General features: G+C 35.7%; 1 protein-coding gene across 2 annotated transcripts in view; it reads left to right on the forward strand.

The window, feature by feature from the left end:
- Nucleotides 1-511: 511 nt before the first annotated feature.
- Nucleotides 512-23,741, forward strand: part of NFAT5 (nuclear factor of activated T cells 5) — a 109,915-nt gene continuing 86,685 nt past the window's right edge. Inside the window, exons 1-2 of one of the 2 annotated variants that reach the window (XM_068991946.1) lie at nucleotides 512-584; nucleotides 2,306-2,359. In XM_068991946.1, the coding sequence (XP_068848047.1) occupies nucleotides 512-584; nucleotides 2,306-2,359 (127 nt within the window). The remainder of the gene's footprint in view (nucleotides 585-2,305; nucleotides 2,360-23,741) is intronic. The other variant, XM_068991947.1, reaches the window with a different exon arrangement.

A 23,741-nucleotide genomic window follows, 5' to 3' on the forward strand; every position in this document is an offset into this window, starting at 1 on the left:
CGGGGCCGTTTCCCAGCTCGAACAGCAGCCCGGGGCCGCGGCAGCAGGAAGCTGAGCCCTTGTTGATGCTGTTCCGTGGCGCGCCTCCCCGCCCTCCGGCAGTCGCCTGGGCTATTCCCTGCTCTGGGCCGCCCCCCTCCGCGCCTGCGCAGTGCCTCGCGGGAGGCGGGGCTCAGATTCCTGTCAGCGGCGGCGGCGGTGGCGGCGACCGTCAGTTTTCGCAGAGGAGAAGCACGAAACGGACCCGTTGGCTCTCCCCCTCCCTTTCCCCCGACCTGAACCCCCCTCCTGGCTCGCCGGGAATTCGTCCCCGTGGAGTTCTCCCTCCACCCCGCCGCTGTTTCCTCGGTTCGTCGGCTCGGTGGAAGTCACTGCCCTCGAGGAGGAGGCAGCGGCAGCCGCCCTCGCCTGCCGCCCCCGGTTCGGTGCCCGCGGTCCCGGAGAGGAGGTGCCGCCGCCACCGCCGCTCCCCCCCTCCCGCTGCCCTCGGGCCGGGCTGGGTCGAGTTGCGATGCCCTCGGACTTCATCTCATTGCTCAGCGCGGACCTAGACCTGGAGTCGCCCAAGTCCCTGTACTCACGAGGTGAGTCAGGCTGGGGGCTGGGGTGTGTGGAGGGGGAGCGGGGAGGCCCGACCTAGGAGGAACCGGAGGGGTCCCCGTCGGGGGGCGGCCGAGCCTCCGCCGGAACGGCCTGTCTTGGGGGGTGGTAAGGAGAGGCCGAGGGGCTGGGGGCGGTGGTGGAAGGGGCCCGAGAGGAGCGGTGGCCCCTCCCCCGCGGAGCCGCCTGCCACCCGGGGCCCAGATGCCGTCGGCCCCCGGGTCTGCGGCCCCCGGTAGCTCTGAGCGCCCCTCGGTGGCGGGCCTCTCCCCTCTCCCCGGGCGGCCGGCCCCGGCCTCCCCTGCTTGGGGATCACCCAGGACTGGGCCCCGCGCTGGAGCTGCCGCGATCCGGGCGCCGTGGCTCTTCTTACCAGGACCACCCTCCCCAGCAAAGTTGCCCCCAAAGGGGCAGTGTATCCTGGAGCTGGTTCTGGGTGCAGGATCACCATTTTTCTCCCCCTCCAGGTTGTTTGTGCGCCGTGGTTCTCCCCCTTCTCTCTCCGGCCTAGTCCACTCCCTCCCCTTGTTGGGACGGCCCCCCTCGACCAGGCGTCCTTCTTTCCTCGTCATCTTATTGCTGGAAAGAGCCCGAATTTTCTTTTCTTTTTTCTCTCTTTCCACCTCTGTGACATTCTAATTACTTCTCTCTGTGTTTTACAAAGAGAGGGGTGCTCTCTCTGCATTAGTTTTATTCCTCTCCTGTCCCAGGGGTACCAGCTCAGGGCACAAACGCTGTCCTTTGAGAATTTTCTCTTTCGTTGCCGTTCTGGGGCTTGTTGCAGGGAGGGGGCATTGGACAGAGTTTCCAGTTTTAAAACTCTGTTGGCTAAGGCTTGGAGGGGATTCCCGGGATATAAAATATTAACATTTGAGCTGATCTCTACTGGGGTTAAATTCCTATACTGGACACAAGAATGTGTTAGAATGTGTGCAAGGGCCATCAAGCCAAAATTCTCTCACTGCACTCTTCACCACTTTTTAAACCATTGAGAGGGGCTAAAAGATATTACCGGGCTATTAGCTATTTATTTTGACGTATTAAAAAAAATGCATTCCAATGTGAACCCTGTTTACTGAGAAATTCAGGGTTTCTTCGGTTTTGGGTTTGATGTAGCCACCCGCTGATCCCACCTTCTCCAAAAAGGGCGGCTTCAGCCTCACCTTCTTGTATCTAAATCGCTTAAGTGAATCCGAGTGCGATGGTTTACTCTGGAAGGTACTGGGCTTTATAGACTGACGTTTGTAGAGTCCTGCTTAGTGACTGTAGCCATTGTCTTGTTGTTGCTGTGATGACTTTAGTTGGCAGTCACCATCCTGTAGGATATTTTTTGGGCAACATTACCTGAAGTAGCTTGAAAATATTGTAATTTTGAGTGTCAGAAGGAAGAGACGGTATCTAGAGGTGATCCTTAGAGGAGGGCTAATGTGATACAATTGGGTGTTAAAAATAGTCAAGACATTAACACCATTTGTGCAGTAATCATCAGATAATTTTCCGTGAAACAAATGCTTTATGAAAATCTGAGTTTAGCATGAAGACCAGTGTAGAGGCAATTCAGCCTTCCTTTGCAGAGAATATATTCACAAATACGGACTTTAGCTCTTAAAAATACGTGACAATTATATAAGAGATGTATGCTATCCTTGGCTTTTTTTTTAGTCATTCAGCATAAAAAGTACTTAATGCTTTTTGTGTTTTTCAGATTCTCTGAAGTTACACCCATCACAGAATTTTCATAGAGCTGGACTATTGGAAGGTCAGCAAAGTGCCATTTTAAAGCATATTGTGTGAGTATGCAAAGGCTTTCTCTAAAATGGAGTTTAAATGAGAAACTTTGCAAACTCATACAATGTAGTTTTCTCCTGAAGAGCCTGATCCTTCTTTTAGAGCAGCTGAATGTTTTTAGTGGATTTTATTGCTGTGTTTGATGTCCTTGTTAGCTATTGTATCTGTTTTGAGAAGCTTTGGGAAAAAAACCCCACAAAACTTAAAAATTATGTGTTGGGTGTTCTACTTTAGAATTCCGTATCTTGATTCAGGTTTTTTGCAAACTGAAAGTAAAAAGGCTCTAACATTAAGTAAGGTAATGAATATAACTAAGAGTGACACCAAACACATGTTAAGTTTGAAGTCAAAAGTTAGAACTTCTATAGGCTGAGCATTTCAGGATGGCATATTATTTATTACAAAAGCACTGATGTCATTACTGTTGCATCATTTTGAAGGATGAGGAAAGCCAAGTAATAGAGCTAATGATTGAGTTATGCTTAGAAAAAAAGGTTTTAGAAAGTTCTGGAAATGTTAATAGACTGTAGAACAAACAGCTGACAATTACTTTAGAAAACTTTATTCTGTGTTGCCTTCAGCATTTTAAGACAAAAAAAGGGGGACTACTTGTTTTGTTTTTGAAGTGATTTCACATATGTCATTTTTGAATCTTATAACCCTGGGAATTGGACTGCAAAGATGTTCACTTTCTTATGATGAGTAACCTGAGGTTGAAATTAAGAGACTTGGGGAGAGGGGAGAGTCATACAGTAGCAAAGTAAACAGTGCTTCTGTGTTGTAGTTGGTACTTTTTACCCGAAACCAAGCTGCCGCTGTAATATATATGTAACCCGTAACTTAAGCATTTTATGGTCCACTTAAAAAAGGCCCTAAATATTTAAATTTGACTTGAGTGTAGGTTTTTGCCTCCCATATGGTAGCCTGGTAATAATAGCAAGGGAAAAAGTGGGTTTTGTATGTAAGCTTAAATTTGAATACCATTTAGCTACTTAATTAGCTCTGTGACCTTGGGCAAGTGATTTTATCTCTCTAAGTCTTAATATTCTTTTATTAAAATGTATATAATCTCTTAAATTTAGTGAGCTAATGTGTATGAAAGTACTTAGTATAGTGTCTGGCTTAATAAATGTTGTGTATTTGTTCCTTTAGTATCAGCCAAGTTGTCTTAACTGTAATTTAAAACATATAAAATGTTCTCAAATAAATTATTTATTATATTTACACTTATAAAAGTTCATAGATATATATTAGTATAGAAATCAACTACAATTTGAGGCAAGGAATTTCTGAAGTGTCTCTTAGTGAAGCATATTTGCTGTTGTTATTTGTAATGTTCAATTTATGACCATGTTGTAAAGTCATATTTGTCTGTATAAATATGGGCAACAAATTAGAGTGTTATAATTGCAGAGATATCAGGGTGGAGAAAGGAAAGAAAAAATTACTTAAGCAAATGTTTTGAAATGCAAACAGCAATTTAATATGTATGTTTAACCAAAATGCTTTTACTAATTTTTCATTTTGGTTGAGAGGATATTCACTTATTTCAAGTAAGATCACCCTTTACAGATTATATATAAATTGTAAAAGGTATAAGTATCAAGTTTGTCATGTCCTTTTATATCTTTGATACAAAGTATCAAAAGAAAGTTGTTTGCTTGTGTGATAAAAGAGTTTAATCTATATACCCTATTCTATTTTCAACCTTTTATTGTGGAAGTTTTAAAGAATATACAAAAGTGGAGAGAATAAAATGATGAATCCACATAGACCCATGACCAGACTTTAACAATTATCAAAGTATGTCTACTCTTCTTAATCCTCTCTCCTCCCTCAAGCTGTATTAAATATCAGACATCATAATCATTTCATGTATAAATACCTCTGTATTAGAGTGGTATTTCTTATATTGCTTCTTAAAGTACTCTGTTACTCCAGGAAATACATATTCTAATTTATTTCAACAAGATATAGCAGGAGGCTATTGCTTCAAGTGTATAAGAAAATCTATGCTAGATTTGTAGATTATGTGGTCAGACTTAGGTTCAGATCCTTGTTCGACATTTGTGTATGACCTCAGCTTAGTCATTTAGTCTTTCTGTCCTTTGGTTTTCTCCGTTTTTTAAATGGGGACAATAATAGTATCTTCGTAGGTGTTGTTAAGATTATTTGAGGCAAATTCATGTAAAGCATTTAGCCTGGCACATAGTAAACACAGTGAGTGAGTGAAGTGAAGTCGCTCAGTCGTGTCCGACTCTTTGTGACCCCGCGGACTGTAGCCCACCAGGCTCCTCTGTCCATGGGATTCTCCAGGCAAGAATACCGGAGTGGGTTGCGATTTCCTTCTCCAGGGGATCTTCCTGACCCAGGGATCGAACCCAGGTCTCCTGCATTGCAGGCAGACGCTTTAACCTCTGAGCCACCAGGGAAGCCCAAGATACAGTAAATGTTACCTAAATTTAAAAAATTTAAACAGTCATCTACATAGTTTTTACTGTGTGCCAGGAACTTTACAAATAACTCAATTCTCATAACAGCTATTTGAGATCATTATTATTACACCATTTCACAGATGAGGAAGCTAAGGAGGCACAGGGAGTTTCAGTAACTTAGAGAATCACACAGCTGATAAGTTGTAGAGACAAGATTCCAACCCAAGTAGTCTCACTTTAGAGTCTGTGCTCTTAAGTACTAAACTGTACTGACTTGCTATGATATATAATATGAAGTATTGTCTAGTAATATTTATTGTATGCTTACATCAGTAGTCCAGATTTCCATCTGATAACTAAAAAATCAGTCTTGAGTGGGGTTTCCCAGGTGGCTCAGTGGTAAAGAATCCACTTGCCAGTGCAGGAGACATAGGAGATGCAGAAAGATCCCCTGGAGGAGGAGATGGCAACCATTCCAGTGTTCTTGCCTGGGAAATCCCATGGATAGAGGAACCTGGTGGGCTACAGTCCACTGGGTCTCAAGAATCTTGACATGGCTTAGCAACTAAACACGTGTGCATAGCCCAGAGTGAGGGAATTTAGTTGTTATCATACAATTTGTTAAGCTTTTTAAAGAACATAGATTTTACAAATTAAAGTTTTTTTGTGTGTGGGGGGGTTTGAAACAAAAGTTGGAAACCTACAGTTGAGTTTTTAGCTTTAGTTTCAAAATCTTTTTACTATTCAGTTTGTTTGTATTTATCTTACATATCAGTGATGGACCTTTCTACTCTGTCTCCTTTTTAAGAACAGGAAATTAGGTTTTGCTCATTTTAATTGAGATATAATTGACATATATTAGTTTCAAGTTGACAACAAAGATTTGATATTTATATATATTGGGAAGTGATCACCATAAGTCTAGTTAGCATCTGTCACCCTACATAGCTCTGCTACTGCTGTTTTAATGTAGTGGTTGCCCAACAGTAGGAAAACGGTCTAGCTAGTTAATATAATGATTCATAGCCATTAAAATAATGTTTCTGATGACCCCATAGTTATATTTGAAACTCCTAATAAAATAAGTAAATAAAAGACATTGTTGTAATTATAGTAAAAATAGCTTGCATAGAAAAAGTCCTGGACAAAAGTATATTCTGCAGATTTTTACCTTTTGATTCTGTTTTTGCATTTTTCCTACTTTCTTAAAAGAAGGTAGTTTGTATATATGTTTTAAAAAATAAAGTGTTTTATACTTAATGGTGTTCAGACTTTAAGGCTAGGATTTTTCTTTGTTTTGCCTGGAAAAAAATGTTCAGCTACAAAAAAAGGTACCATTTCTTACACTTTCTATATTAAAAAAATGTTGATTTTGACATATATAGTTTGCTATGTAAAAACTGACATACAAAGTTAAATAAGCAATAAGAAGTCATTCTTGAAATACCCATAGAGATGTAATATAAGATGGTAGAAAATCAGATAAAACAGGGAAAATAATATAGGCAAATTAGAAAAAAATAGAGTAATAAAAACGGGATTAAAATTTTAAAACGCTTCAAAAAGTATGAGTTAAGAGATTACATTAAAATACTTTTAAAAGTATGAGTCAAGTAATTACATATGGATCAAATTAAAAGAATGGTTAGATAAGAGCTAAACACCAATATGATGTAATCCTGATATGACTTAAACATTTAAGACTGGAAGATTTTTGAAAGGAAAGATGAAATATTGTAATGAGTTAGGGAAAAATAAACTACTTAAAAAAAAAACCCACAACTAAATCTATTAGATATTATATCATGCAGTAATTTTACTTTATAGTTCAAAATTGAAAATCCTAAAAATAGTAGCAGGTTTTTTTTTAATCAGATTTTATTGGGATATTACTTGGATATTTAATTACCTTTAAGTTTGATTTATTTTTTTCCTAGGGCTTGTGTTCCTAAGATAGTTAGGGCATACACGATGATATGTATTAAGATAACTTACTGGAAAGGACTTTTTGGAGATATTTAATGTTGAAAGTACTCTATTGAATCCTTTTCTGGTTTAGAATCTATTAATCTCTATTCGTCTATACCTAACAAACTAAAAATATTATTATGGAAATAATTATAGAAATGAATTTTAAACGTAAGAAATTTATACCTAGTTCATGCCAACTTTTTGTTTCTAGGATCCATCGCTCTAATTTCCTTTCATTTGTTATTTTGTCTCTTCCTAAACTCTGTTTCTCTTTTTTTTTAATTTTAATTTTTATTCAGTACTAGAATTCAGTTGCTTATTACAGCGAAAGGATAGAAATGCATATTTAATCAGATGGTTCTTGGTCTGTTCTTAATTCACTCTTGACTCTACTGTATTCATTCCAGGAGTCCCCTAAAACTTGAAAATAAAAGTACAGAAAGACATTTCTTATTGTGATCAATACCTATATAAATAGCCACTTTTTACTAGAAAAAGTTGACTCATTAGATGGTTTTCTATTAAGGATAACATGTAATCAGAAAAAATAAAGATCAAATTAATCTGAACCATCAGTTGGACCTGATTATATAGTGACAGAGGATAATTCTGTTAACTTTAGAGAGGTAAAAGATGTTCTTCAATAGTAATGTTGCTTATTATACTCTTTTCTTGTTATTAAGATTTTATTTCAAGTTGTGTGAGAGAGATTGATGTGTCATTTCCTGTTTTAATAAAAATCAAGGTTAAAAAAACTATTGAAGTATAATACACTAATTTTAAACATGTACTTGAATGAAAAGGTAGAAATCATCTTTATGGATTAACTATAGATAATGATTTCAGCTTCCAGGTATAAATAAAAGCTGATGTTGTGATGAAGAATCTATATTTTTGGTTTAAACTCAAGATGCGATGCATGAGATTTTTCAGTTACTTTTATTTATTCTTAATAACTATTAAAATAGATTTTTTTCCTCTTTTGTTTTTAATATTTACTTGATAAGTTGTTGTTTAGTTGCTAAAGTCGGTTATGATTATTACTGCAGGCCAGCCATGAATCCTTATCCTGTCTTTCCCATTCAGAAATGTTATCAGTCCTTTAGTAAATTTGGTACTTGGTTTTTAAAATGAGACAAGAACAGAAAAGTTACTAATAAATAGTGAGCCGAGTTGTTGATTATTCTTTACAAATTTAGTTTTAGTTAAAAAAAAAATCTACGTAAAGCCATCTTTGTAGGACATGTTAGAAGAAACAATCTTGGTAAAGAGAAGAAAGAGTAATCAATTCAATGTTAGTAATAATTGAAAACATTTTTTGAGCAATTTGTGTTTATCAGCTTTTACAGATATTTTTCACATTTAATCCTCAGAAAAATCCTGTGAGTATCCCTGTTTCATCAATGAGGAAACTGAAGTATAGAGGGATTCAGTGATTTTCTAAGGTCACATAGCTAGCTATTGGAGGAGGCTGGAATTTGAAACTTGACTATTTTACTCCAGAGTTTTGAGTTTTTACTTACTCTCTTTTAACAGTACAAATATTTGGTAATTGGCATTTATACTTCAGGCCCTAATAAGGTTATACTGCTATTCAAGTGGTGTAAAAAGAATACTTTGTGTAGATTTCTTTAGCTTAACAGTTCCTATAAAATAATGAGAGAAATTCTCTAAGCCACACATAAAAATCAGTAAAGATTATGATGATGACCCTTTTGAGGAATATTTTAACACTCAAAATTAGCAAATCAATGCTTCACTTTGGTGGGTGTCATTAAGATTTATCTGAAGCACACTGCTGTTTGAACCTCTGTTTTGACTGATATTGGTGCTCAAAAGTGAAAAGAAAAGGGAGGGGTAAGCAAGCCACCACCTAAGGAGAACAGCTTTAGAAATGGAGGATGCCGATGGTCTCTTCATTTCTTTGGCAGTAGTTTTATAGAAGCAGAGAAGTCACTGCACCCTATTTCTGCTGGTATGTTTCAGAGCCTAACTAAAGCCAAAAAGAAATAAGCAATAGAAAAAGCAGTACTCATAGAATATTGGGAGTTCTGTTTCTTGCTGTGGTTGGTGTTAGTTTCTGAGCTTGCTGAAAATTGTTAAGCAGTAGAAAATCTGGATATTAATTTTGATTAAGCCTTTAGACCACGTGGAAAATCATATAAGTGGTCCTTTTCTTCAGCAGGGATATTTTCATCAGACTTGCTTACCTAAGAGTTGTGAGGAAGAATAACTGAAATAATGTTACAGGATTTTGAAAAAAATAGTGATATTTTGCAAAAGGCCCTGTTACATTTACTTTGGTTCTTCTTTCCACTGTCTCGCTCTCTTTTTTTACCCAGTCTTCCCATTTTACCTATGTCTCCATTTTCTCATGGTTCTCTGTACATTTTGCTTGTTGGTTCTGTTGTTACTTTTTGTATCCTTTCTTTCCTCTCTTTTAACAAAAACAAACCATCTTTATACAGGTACACAGGTATACCCATTTTAAGTGTTCCTTGAGTTTTACAGGTACACCCATTTTAAGTGTTCCTTGAGTTTTTAACAAGTGTATACATTGTGTAACCACTACAGACAAGCTATAGAACGTTTTAGTCATCCCATGAAGCTACTCTACTCTTTTGTAGTCAATTCTGCCCACTCCAGCCCCTCAGGCAACTACTGATCTGTTTTTCCTTACCATAGATTAGTTTTGCCTTTTTTAGAATTTCGTATAAATGGATTTATACAGAATACACTATTTACAGTATGCATTGTGTACTCTTCTCTTTAATTTTGTTGTTCAACCACCATAACCTTCTAAAAAGGAAAACTAGTTTTTTAAAGGACATAAAGTTAGTAAGGCATTTTTTATTTCTGTATTCTGAATGTAGCCAAGTGTAGTTTATTTTAGAGATAATTTTTTATGCCTATGTGCAGGGTTATAGGTTACATAGTCATATTATTGTTATATTATTATTATTCATTCACTCAAAGTGAATTTATTCCCATGTATCCTGGCCACATATTGCTTATAGTTTAGTAACAGAGATTGTATGTAAATAAACAGTGATAGTACAGAGTTTTAAAGGGTTTTATAGTTCACTTTAGAATGGAGGATGAAGTTAATATGAAGTTCCTGTTTGTTAATAGGAAAATACTTTTGTGCAGAGTGTATCAGAGTATTATTTGTCCCCCTACTTAATAACTGTAAATTGAGGTTTAAAACTTTAAACTTTCTTTTTGAAACTGTTTAGGTCTTCAGAAGGTTATAGAGTTAAAGACTACGTGGAGGGTATGTACTTATTTATACTGATCATAAAGGTAAAAACAATGTGAGCTTTTTGTCCCATGTGAGTACCATCTTGTGCTTGATGGTGAATTTATAAATACTAATTTCGAGTAAAATTCATGTTTGCCCAGTAATCATATTATACTATACTACTAATTTGAACATTAGACATTAAAATACTTTTGTAAAACAGTGTAACAGAACAATTAAATGTATATTGATGAAGGTGTGATTAACCTTAACTATTTGCTTGAATTAAAGTTTTCATTACAGCAATACTGTAAAGCAGTTATCCTTCAATTAAAAATAAAGTAGAAAAATAAAAATAAAGTTTTCATTACAGTTTTCTAGGGGAGTCAATTAAAACCTTGTATTTAAAAGTGTCTGATAGCAGTAAAAAATCCAAACATAGTCTTAACAAGCAGCTATCCTTCAGAATAGATTTGTAGTTAAAAGTCTTAAGAGAGTTTGTTACTGTTACTGTTTTTTTCCAGTTTTTAAGTAACAGCTTGCTTGTTGGGTTTAAATTCTGAAAGGAAGATTTCTACTTAAAAAAATACTACTGTAAATTGTAATTAATGATAATAAGTGAGTGTTCACAGTGTAAATGCTCAATTTATAAGTACCTAGATGATGGGCAGTTATAAGTACCTGAGAAACCAAGTAAATTAAAAATTTACTTGAATAAGGTTTTATAAAATTGTATTGTGAACTCCAAAACTGTTTCATATGTTCTTTTTCATTTTTATTGTTAGGTTATATTCTAGTCTAGACTTTTAGGTAAAGTAAATGAATGGGAATTATAAACATACAGCTTGAATTTTGTAATTTTATAATTATTTTTGAAGAACTTTTCATTTTCTTAGTTTCCTTTTGCCTATGATATTGAGTATAGAGTGAACATTTATATATACTAGTTGGATAATATGCCTTGGATAAAATCACCACTTAATTCCTTTAAAAACTCTTTATTGCTTAAAAAAGAAACTGGGATAATGAAGTTATTGAAGAACAGAAAGTCATTAGTTAACCAAATTACTGCTGTGTTATAGTAAGCATAAATAACATGTTTATAGTGTAAAATATAGTAAATAAAAACTAAAAAATGACTTTTTTGAGACTGTTTCCCAAACTTCACAAGAGTGGATAACACTGTAAATTCTGCATAGGAAAAAATAATTAGTGCATCCTGAATTGAGAACAAATAAAAAGAAGAGTTGAAATAAAAAAATATGAAGTGATTTTCTAATAAATTCATAATAAATTAAAAGTGGTAGAGATGCTAATTGGAGAGGGAAATGGCAAACCACTCCAGTGTTCTTGTCTGGAGAATCCCAGGGACGGGGGAGCCTGGTGGGCTGCTGTCTATGGGGTCGCACAGAGTCTGACACGACTGAAGCAACTTAGCAGCAGCAGAGATGATAAGTAAATCAAAGTCCCACATACTTATCTGAATTGTGAATAAAAACACAGTTTCAAAAACATATATTACTTAATAGCTGTGTAATTTTAGGCAAGTTATTTAACCTTTCTATTTGTTTTTCTATGAAGTGGAGCTAATAGATTCATATTTTGTTATGAGGATTGGATTGGATATTTGTTAATATTTCTAAAGAGCTTGCTACATAGCACTATATAAATATTTGTTAAATAAAATTCATATGTAGAGGTAAGTTATTTGGCAAAAATACTTACTCAAGATACAGTAAGGAAACAGGGTTTTATTATTATGCATAAGCTTCTAAACACCCAAATCAGATGTTAAATTTATGTGCTAAAGCTTAGATATTCACAGCAGTATGTCTTGCAGGATTTATGTTCCTAAAATACAAATCTAATCATATTGCTTGCTTAAAAAAATCCTATAACAGTGCCCATGGGCTTTAGGATGAAATCCAAATTCTTAAAAGACCTACCTGGTTCCAGATTATCTTTTTGTTTTAATTGTGATGAAATTCATAGAGCATAAAGTTTATCATTTTAATAGTTTTAAAATGTATAATTCAGTGAGTTTTAGTCCATTCATAGTGTTGTGCAACCAGCACCATTATATAATTCCAGAACATTTTCATCACCCCAAGCAGAAACCCCTTACTCATTTAGCAGTCATTCACCATTCCCTTCCCCACCCCCAGCCCCTGGTAGCCACTCATTTGCTTTTTGTCTTTATGAATTTGCCTATTCTCGACATTTCGTATAAAAGAAATAATAATATGTGGCCTTTTGTGACTTCCTTGTTTCACTTATAATGTTTTCAAGGTTTATTCATGTTGTAGCATGTATCAGTAATTAATTTCTTTTTATGGATGGATAATATTCCATTAAATGGATACATACTTTTGTTTATCCATTCATTTATTAGTTGATGGACATTTAGGTTGTTTCGGCTATTATGAATGTTTATGTACAAGTTTTTGTGTGTATGGATGCTTTCATCTCTCTTGGGTATATACCTGTGAGTGCAAATGGTGGGTCATATGGTAACTCTATAATTATCTTCTTGAGGAACTGCCAAACTGCTTTCTACAATAACTGCACCTTTTTACATTTTCAGCAGCAGTATAGAAGGGTTCTGATTTCTCCACATCGTTGTCATTCTTACTATTATCTGTCTTTTTGATTATAGCTATCTCTAGTGAGTATGAAGCAGTCTCCTGGGGTTTTGATTTATATTTACCTGATGACTAATGATGTTGAATATCTTTTCATGTGTTTATTTGCCATTAATATCTTTGGAGAAATATCAATTCAAGGCTTTGCTCATTTAAAACTGAACTATTTGTCTTTTTGTCGCTTAATTGTAGGAGCTCTTATTATATTTTTTTACAAGTCCCTTATTAGATATATGATTTACCAAAATTTTCTCCTGTTCTGTGAATTGTGTTTTTACTTTCTCGGTAGAGTCTTATGATGCACAAATCTTTTTAATTTTGTTGACATCTACTTTATCTGTTTTTGCTGTTGTTGCTTATGCTTTGTGTCATATTTACGAAACTGTTGCCTAATACGAGGTCAGAAAGATGTACACCTGTGTTTTCTTCTGAGAATTCTGTAGTTTAGGCTCTTACATTTAGGTCTTCAATCCATTTTGAGTTAGTTTTTGTCTATGGTGTGAAGTAGGGGTCCAGCTTCGTGCTTTTGCATGTGGATATCCAGTTGCCCCCAGTACTATTTGTTGAAAAGGCTGCTGTTTCCCATTGAATGGCCTTGCCACCCTTGTTGAAAATCAGTTACTATAGGCATATGGATCCTCAGTTCTTTTCTGTTCAACTATATGTTTATTCTTATGTCAGTACCACACTGTCTTGATTACTGTAGCTTTGAGATTAGGAAGAATGAATCTTTAAATTTTGTTCCTTTATGAAATTGTTTTGGCTATTCAGGGTCCGATGAATTTCCATTTGAATTTTAGAATCAACTTCTCAATTTATGCAAAAAAGTGAGCTGTGATATTAATAGGGGTTGCATTGAATCTGTAGGCCAGTTTGAGGCGCATTACCATCTTAGCACTATTCAGTCTTTATGAACATGGGATGTGTTTTCTTTCATTTCTTTCAGCAATGTTTTATAGTTTTCAGAATATAAGTTTTACATCTTTTAAACATCTATTTTTAAGTATTTTATTCTTTTTGATCATTGTTTTTAATAAAATTATGGAAATAATTTGAAGAAAGATCTCTCAAAACATAGGAGAGCTTTAGTATTAAAATAATAGCTTATGCATGTGATCAGAAAATGAAACCCAAACCCCAATAAGGTAACTGACTGAACAATATTAGAATCAAGCATGGAAATTAAAGGTGCAATAAACCATAAAGAGCATTTAGTAAAGTCCAGTTTTGTTTAAAAAGTTATACTGATTTCTTGTTTCTCAAGGACAGGACTATACCTCACATTCTCTTATGTGGCACAAGTGCCTTATATCTGAAAGGTGCTTGAATGAATGAGTGAATGAATAAATACCACATCGAAAAAAGAAGGAAGGAATGGTCTTGGAAGTCTGAGGATTGCTCTAGTTATATAAACCATGTAGAAAGCATTGATTGGAATAATAATCAAATTAAAATTATTACAGGTGGAAGGATGCCTAGGCCTTTAAAGAATCAGAGCTATTTAATCTGTTAAGACAAAGGTTTAAGTAATTAAGATGAAAATGGAGGTAGATTTGATCACTAAATCTAGGATACTCAAATAAGAAGGTTCTCTTGAAGCTTGACCACCTTCACCCATTTCATTTACAACACCCACCCTCCCCCACTCGCAGAACCACCAGTCTATATCTTTGAGATCAGTTTTTAAGAAACAATTTTGATTGCTCATATAAGTGAGATCATACAATACTTGTCTTTCTCTTTCTGACTTATTTCACTTAGCATAATGCCTCAAGTTCCATTCGTGTTGGTAAATGGCAAGATCTCCTTCTTTTATGGCTGAATAATATTTCTCTGTGTATGTGTGTATATATATCACATCTTGTTTATCCATTCATTTATCGATGGACCCTTTGGTTGTTTCCTTGCCTTGACTGTTGTAAATAATGCTGCTGTGAAAATGAGGGTGCAGATACCTTTTCAAGATAGTTGTTTAGTTTTTTTCAGGTAAATACCCAGAAGTAGAACTGTTGGATCATATGATTCTACTTTTAATTTTGGGGGGAACCTTTGTACTGTTTTCCTAGTGGCTGCACCTGACTGACATTCTTGAGGACAGGAATTGATGGTATTTAAATAAACACATCTTAGTTAAATGAAAGAAATACATAGGTGATTGGCTATAAACAGTGTGAAGAATCTAACTGTACTTCATTTTATTGATCAGGTTAACTGTTCCTGTGTATTTAGTTTAATAGCAAAATACTGCTTGTGCTATTAAACATATTTATTTAAGTTATATTTAAGAGCATATTGGCTTTAATATGTTTTTCATAAGTATTGATAAACAAATGTTTTAAAATGAAGGCACTGATTTAATAAAAATACATTAAATTGATAAGCACATGAAAAAATTTTCAACATCATTAGTCATTACGGAAATGCAGAACAAAACCACAGTAAGATACCACTTCAGATCTACTAAGATGGCTATAATCAGAAAGACAGGTAAAATTAGTGTTGATAAGGATGTAGAGAAATAAGCTCACACATTGCTGGTGGAGTATAAAACAGTACAGCCACTTTGGAAAATAATCTGATAGTTCCTCAAAAAGTTAAACACAGAGTTACCATATCCAGCAATCTCATTTCTAGATACATACCCAAGAGAAATGAAAACATATGTACACATAAAATCTTGTGTATATATATGCTCTTAGCAGCATTGTTAATAATAGACAAAGTATGGAAACAACCCAAATGTCCATTAACTAATGAATGGATGGATAAACAAAATGTAGTATGTCCATGTAATGGAATAGTATTTGGCCAAAGGAATCAATTACTGATACATTCTGCAACATGGATGAGTCTTGAAAATATGCTCAGTGGAAGAAGTCAGTCATAAAGGACCACATATTGCATGATTCCATTTATATAAAATCTATAGACTAGACAAATCTGGAGAGGCAGAAAGTAGGTTAGTAGTTCCTAGGGATGGACAGTGGTATGGAGAATCATAGTTAAACCATTTGGAGTTTCTTTGGAGAATGATAAAACTATTCTAAAATTTATTGTGATGATGGATGCACAACTCTGTACTGAAAGCTAAGTTTCCATTAAAAGATGAAAGGATAACTAAAATGTATATAAATACAGTGGAATATTATTCATTGTTACAAAGGAATGAAATTCTGATATCATCTTACAGCATGGATTAACCTTGAAAACATATGCTAAGTGAAATAAGCCAGACACAGAAGGACAAATATTGTCAGTTTCCTTGGAGTATCTAGAATAAAGACAAAAGGTAGAATAGTTATCACCAGGGACTATGGGGAGAGGGCAATGAGGGGTTATTTTTTAATGGGTATATATAGAGTTTATGTTTGGGATGATAAGTCCTAGAAATGAATAGTAGTGATGATTATTGTACAGCATTGTGAATGAACTTAACGCCATTGAATTGTTGACTGAAAAAATGGTTACAATGGTACATTTTATGTATGGTTTTACCCCACACATGAAATGTTTAAAAAAGTAATTTTAAGACTGAGATATAGTAACTTTTTTTTTTTGGTAAAGTTAATGAAACAGGTAATTGTGTTGTGGCACATGGAAGGGAGACTGTTTCATTTTCCCATTTAACACAGTGTACTTTAGCTGTCTGAATAATTTAAATGTGCTTTAAATGTAAATGGCATCATCTCAATACCAAGTGTGCTACATTTTAAATAATCAAAAACAAAATTTTGATGAGCACGATTAGACTACAGATGAATTTGTGAAAAATTCATGAAGTAGATTAACCTCATTTAGATTGGAAATATTTTTTGAGTATTAATATGCATGATTGATTCATTTTGCTAATTTTTTGAAACCAAATGTTTATATTTAATAGTAACATGAGGATTGCAGTTTTCCAATAAATGTCACACAATAATGACAGTGAGCTACGAGGAAAAAGAACTGCATAAATGAAGTGAGATATGCTCCTGTAGCTATGGAAGCTATTTTGTTGTTGTTCAGTCGCTAAGTTGTGTCCTACTCTTTGTGACCCCCATGGACTGCAGCTCCCCAGGCTTCCATGTCCTCCATCTCCTGAAGTTTGCTCAAATTCATGTCCATTGAGCCAGTGATACTATCTAACCATCTCATCCTCTGCTGCCCTCTTCTCCTTTTGCCTTCAATCTTTCCCAGTGTCAAGGTCTTTTCTAAAGTTGGCTCTTTGCATCAGGTGGCCAAAGTATTGGAGCTTCAGCATCAGTCCTTCCAGTGAATATTCAGGGTTGATTTCCTTTAGGATGGATTGGTTTAATCTCCTTGAAGTCCAAGGGACTCTCAAGAGTTTTGTCCAGCACCACATTTCAAATGCATCAGTTCTTTGGTGCTCAGCCTCCTTTATGGTCCAGTTCTCACATCTGTACATGACTACTGGAAATACCATAGCTTTGACTTTACAGACCTTTGTCGGCAAAGTGATGTCTCTGCTTTTTAAGACTGTCTAGATTTGTCATAGCTTTCCTTCCAAGGAGCAAGTATCTTTTAATTTTTCTTTTAATCGCCAAACGGTGATTTTGGAGCCCAAGAAAATAAAGTCTGTCACTGTTTCCACTTTTTCCGCATGTATTTGTCATTAAGTGATGGGACCAGATGCCATCATCCTAAGTTTTTGAATATTGAGTTTTAAGCCAGCTTTTTCACTTTCCTCTTTCACCCTTCTCAAAAGGCTCTTCAGTTCCTCTTCATTTTCTGCCACTAGAGTGGTATCATCTGCACATCTGAGGTTGTTGATATTTCTCCCAGCATCCTTGATTCCAGCTTGTGATCATCCATCCCACATTTTGCATGATAAACTCTGCATATAAGTTAAATAAGCAGAGTGATAATATACAGCCTTGTTGTATTCCTTCCCAGGTTTGAGTCATTCAGTGGTTCCATATCTGGTTCTAACTATTGCTTCTTGACCTGCATACAGATTTCTCAGGAGACAGGTAAGATGGTCTGGTATTCCCATCTCTTGAAGAATTTTCCACAGTTTGTTGTGATCCACACAGCCAAAGTCTTTCACATAGAAAATGAAGCAGAAGTAGATGTTTTTCTGGAATTCCCTACTTTCTCTGTGATCCAACAAATGAATGTTGGCAATTTGATGTGTTTCCTCTGCTTTTTTCTAAACTCAGCTTGTACATCTGGAAGTTCTTGGTTCACATGCTGCTGAAGCCTTGTTTAAAGGATTTTGAGCATAACCTTGCTAGCATGAAGAGTGAGCGAGTGAGCACAATTGTCCTGTTGTTTGAACTTTCTTTGGCACTACCTTTCTTTAGAATTAGAGTGAAAACTGACCTTTTCTAGTCCTGCAGCCACGGCTGAGTTTTTCAAATTTGCTGACATACTGAGTGCGGCACTTTAATAGCATCATCTTTTAGGATTTGAAATAGCTCAGCTGGAATTCCATCACCTCCATTAGCTTTGTTTGTAGTAATGCCTCCTAAGGCCCACTTGACTTTACACTGTCTTGGTTCATGTACCTAACATTCCAAGTTCCTATGCAAAATTGTTCTTTACAGCGCCGGACTTGACTTTAACCACCAGACACATCCACAGCTGAGGGTCATATCCACTTTGGCCCAGCCGCTTCATTCTTTGAGCTATTAGTAATTCTGGAGCTATTAGTAATTGCCTTCCCCTCTTCCCCAGTAGCATATTGGACACCTTCTGACCTGGGTGTCGAGGGCTCATCTTCTGGCCTTTTCATACTGTTTATGGAAACTATAAACCCTATTAAGTCTTGTAAAGATGTTCTTTTTGTATTTATATTAATAATTAGTAGAGGATAATGAGGACCCTGGATAACTGCTAGATTATTATTAGTTTTTGTTCATTTTCTTAATGATATCTTTTATCTTTTTATTATTTTTTAATTTTTACTTTATATTGAAGTATAGTTGATTAACAATGTGTTAGTTTCAGATGTGCAGCAAAGTGACTCAGTTATTCATATGCATGTACCTATTCTTTTTCAAATACTGCTATAGTAATAAAGGTGTAACTGTGTTCATCAGAGGACCTGGGTAAAATGCATTGTTGGGTAGTTCAGAATTTGTTTTGTGTAAGCATTAAAGTGCTTATTTTCTTTTGGTCCTCAGACTACTAAAATATTCTCTATTTAAAAGGACATTCTCTTAAATTATTACTACAGCTCAAGTTTAGGTTTGAGAATAAATGGGAGAACTTAAATATGATTCAGTTTAATGAAATTAAATTTATCTTGACTGCTGCTGCTTCGTCGCTTCAGTCGTGTCCGACTCTGTGCGACCCCATAGACGGCAGCCCAACAGGCTCCGCCGTCCCTGGGATTCTCCAGGCAAGAACACTGGAGTGGGTTGACATTTCCTTCTCCAGTGCATGAAAGTGAAAAGTGAAAGTGAAGTTGCTCAGTTGTGTCCGTGTCCGACTGTTAGCGACCCCGTGGGCTGCAGCTTACCAGGCTCCTCCATCCATGGGATTTTCCAGGCAAGAGTACTGGAGTGGCATGCCATTGACTAGTACTTGTAATTTTACTGGTAAATGCTTACATCTGTGTACAAGTAGGGTTTATGAATAAATAATGTTTTAGGTGTAAATAATTTACAGTAATTTTTGTAGAATAACTAGTACTTTTACTGAGTACTGATTTCATCACAGATCCCTCAACTACCCTATAGCTTCATATTGCCCCTAATTACAGAAACCAGCCTACTCCTAAGAATATGTAAGATTAGGTCTGTAATCAAGCTTGGCTTTACTCATTTGGTGAAATTATGATGGGCTGCTTGAGATGGCAAACTTCAGAAGGGAGATGGCCACTAATTCTAAAAATAGGAAGGTAACCTAAAGCTGAAAAATAGCTAGTGAGTAATTGTGTTCTCACCACACTTACTTGCTTATTTATGTCTAAATCCAAAGTGCATTTTCTCTTAAATTTAGATGTGCTTTGTTCTATACATTTATACTAGTATTTCTTGAACTAACTGTTAGGCCTTTTCAGAACATCAATTATCAGCCAATATAGAAATAAACTGTATGTTGGAATTTCCCAAGTCAAATAGTGAAATTTAAAAGTGAAATTTAGCAAACCTTTATTATATGAATAAAACAGAAAAAGTGAACTATGAAAAGTAAGGTGTTTGGGGGAAAAAAATCACTGTAAATTGGAACCTGTAATATTGCCCAGGAGAGAGAAACCATTTGTTGGATAGGTCAAATTAGAGGTATTTTGGTGGAAAGCAAGGTTCTAGGTCTTCCGTTAAGAACTGTTTGAATATTCACCATTGTCTAGTTCTGGAATCCAAGATGGAGCAGAGCATTACAGGGAGGGTCCTTCCCAGAGCACTGAAGGGCCCTCCTGTAATGCTCTGCTCCATCTCTGGTTTCCTGCTTCCTTTTTAGTAGGACATTGTTCATCTGCTTGTGTGTTAATTGCATAGGGAAGAGATCATGGATTGTAGTGAACATAGCTCTTCATAAAGGTCGGGGTATACTGTGAGAAAAGTACCATTTAAGCAATTCAAATGTGGATGTGCTATATTAGGACAGATAAGCAAATCCACATTTGGATGGCTAAAAATCCTTAAATGTAGATAAAAACTTCAACGTGGAAATTCAAAAGATAATATTTGGTAAAGATAAGAGAGTAAAGAAGTTTTTTGACTTAAAATAGCTAGGAATAGACAATATAAAGCAGTATCTCTAATTTTAGTATTCAAGTATGATTGAATAGAAACTTCAGGATGATTTAGATAACTCCTTTGTGTCTTCAGGTTAAGGCTCTTGAATTCCAAATCTTTCTTTTCTTCAGCAGGAAGTCTTCTTCTTTTTTTTTTTTGATACTTTGTTACTTTATTTTTCACTATTCTTTTTCCGTATATTTTATCTATCATCATAGGTGATTCTTTGACACCCCAGGTATCTAAAGAGCCTTCCTTATTTTGACATTTGTAAGTCTTCTCAGTACAGATTTAAATGAGTGCTAAATACCAACTGACTTAATACTGATTAAGTATTAATTAAGAAATAATTCTGAATGAACCAATAAATTGACAAATCTTGTTTTAGATGATTGGCAATGATATATAACAAAATCGTTCCTAGTAATTTTAGGTTTGAGCATTTATTTAAAAACAAAAGCCGTATTAGCTGAAACTCAGGGTTTTTCAGGAGAGGTGTTTCATAATTCAGAACAGTATTATTTCTTCTTTGTATCATTAAAATAAAACTCAGCTGAATTTCAGCTTGTAAATATTAGAAAATTGTTGTTTACAGTTACTTTGTCTCAGGTTATATGGAGAAAATAACTTATAAAGTGGTTTAGATAGTCATATTTTAAGTTTAATATTTATAAATTTCAGGTTGTGTTCTCTATCTTTTTCTGGCCTTTCCTCCCCTTAGTTTTTGTTCCAGTGCTCAGTTGTATCTGACTCTCTGTGACCTCATGGACTGTATGTAGCATGCTCCCCTGTCCTTCACCATCTGGAGTTTGCTCAAATTTATGTCCATTGAGTCAGTGATGTTATCTAACCATCTCATTCTCTGACCTCTTTCTCCTTTTGCCTTCAATCTCTCCAAGCGTCAAGGTCTTTTCCAAAGAGTTGGCTCTTCTAATCAGGTGGCCAAAGTATTGGAGCTTCAGCTTCACCATCAGTCCTTCCAATGAATATTCAGGGTTGATCTCCTTTAGGATAGACTGGATGGATTTTCTTTTGATGTCCTTGCAATCCAAGGGACTCTCAAGAGTCTTGTCCAGCACCACAATTCAAATGCATCAGTTCTTTGGCGCTCAGACTTCTTTATGGTCCAATTCTCACATCCATACATGACTACTGGAAACACAGTATGTGACTATACAGGCCTTTGTCAGCAAAGTGATGTCTCTGCTTTTTAATACTCTTGTCTAGATTTGTCATAGCTTTCCTTTCAGGGAGCAAGTGTGGCTGCAGTCACTCTCTGCAGTGATTTTGGAGCCCGAGAAAATAAAGTCACTGTTTCCATTTTTTCCCCATATATTTGCCATCTATAGCTCTTGTATTGGACTAAGGACACAATATAAGAGAGAATCACTCTTACAGAGTTCACAGTTGAGAGAAAATAAAATCAGCAAACTTTAAAATAATGCACTATGTGCTTTCTTAGAAATAAGGGGTGTTATGCAAGTAGAGAAGAGGGAGTCCTTAACACTGTAAAGGATCAGCGAAGGCTGCACAGGATATGTGCCTCCAGATGTCAGTCTTGAACACTGAAATCAGCATTTAGCAGACATTTTTAAAATTAAAAATTATTATTTTATTTTTTTGTGGAGAGTTGAGAAAATGCCAGGTTTAACTACATTTTTTAGTTATATTAGTGTCCAAAATGAATAAACTAGTTTTAGATTACCAGTGTGTTTTGAATATTATAGATTATGTGTATACCTTTACTAAATATGAACAAATGCACTGAACAAATCTTTCTGCAGTGTGCAATATCTTAGTTCCCTGACCAGGGATCCAACTCATGCCACCTGCAGTGAAAGTGTGGAGTCTTAACCACTGGACTGCCAAGGAAGTCCTTAAACAACAAATCATAGTCAGAATTTTATTTTAATTGGTCAATTTTTTCAAAATATGATTTTGAAAATTTTTTTACTAAGTTTCTGTATCTATCTGTCTCTCTAGAAGATGTTATAGTGAAATACCTATGGAGGAGACTGAAATGGCATTTGCCATCAGAAAAACTTTAATTCACCTCTAATATTTCAGCACAGTTACATTTTTAACAAAGTAATTTTGAGAATACAGATATAAATGTAATTCTAAAACTGGTAGGTGTGTAGAATAGGATGAGAAAAAGGAAACAGGAGGAAATGAATTAAATTGAGTTTATTATTATTATATGAAACTATGCCATTTTTGGTACAGTGTAAGAATATAAGATTATCAGCATTTTTAATTAAAAAAACTTGTATTTTAACCTGTTTTTATGTTAGAACTTTTCCCCCCAGGTGCTATTTTCAGCTGTAGCTGTTAGAGGGCTGAATTTATCCTTTTCTACCTAGTTGTTCATTAACCTTTTAGCACTTGACTAACAGGTTCAGAAAAATCTACTGCTTGTTAGTTGAAACTGCTAAGAGGTGGAATAGGAACCATTTTGCTTCTAGTATATCTTCCAAATCTGGTTTCTTTTAAAGAAAAGTTCCTTTTAACTTTAATAGGCCGATGTAAAATGTAATGATAAACAAGTAGGATTATTTCTATTGTTGGAGAATGGACAAGTAGACAGCTTACACTCGTGTTACACTTGGCCCACAGCTTTGTAGATCACTTTGATATACATTACTTCATTTAATCTTTTTGCACCTGGGAGGTATAGTTATCATCTGCATCTTATAGATAATAAAACAAAAGCCCCAAATGATTGAGAGACTTGCCTAAGATTGCGCTGTTAATCAGTCAAAGAGCTAGGTTTTGAAACGTATTCTGACTTCTGATTGGTTCTTTTTTTTCCCCTGTAATCTTGGCTAATAACATGTATTTACCAACTGACTGCAGATGTAATAGTAAAAGAAAAAAATGTGATTCCTACCCTAACTTAGCTTGCCTTCTGGTTGGGGAAACAGACTAACAAATAATCCATTGAAAATAGTATGTTTAAGTGCTCTGAAAAGGGAAATAAATACAGATTGATGAGGTAGGACATGAGAAGGTGCCAGTGTGCTAGGGAATCTGAGAGGGGCTTTTGATAAAAGGTGAAATCCAGACTCAGTTCTGAAATGATAAAAATTCATCAGGTAAAGGTGAAGGGACTTTGTTGGAGGAAGAATGTTTTAGGTGAAGGGGAGAATATCATATTGGAAAATATTGAGATGAGTATGTTGGAGAATTGAAAGAAATTCAGTACAGCTGGATCATAGAGCTAGAGATTGGGAAAGGGGCGAATAAGCTAGAGAAAAGGTATAACAGTGAAAGATCTGGTAAACCAAGGCCGGATATGCTAAGAACCTGAAATAGTACAGCACAGATGAAGTGAAGAGACCCTCAGGTATCACAGAAAGCCTAATAAATGTGATAG

This window comes from Capricornis sumatraensis, chromosome 20 (assembly GCF_032405125.1).
Source record: "Capricornis sumatraensis isolate serow.1 chromosome 20, serow.2, whole genome shotgun sequence".
NCBI lineage: Eukaryota > Metazoa > Chordata > Mammalia > Artiodactyla > Bovidae > Capricornis > Capricornis sumatraensis.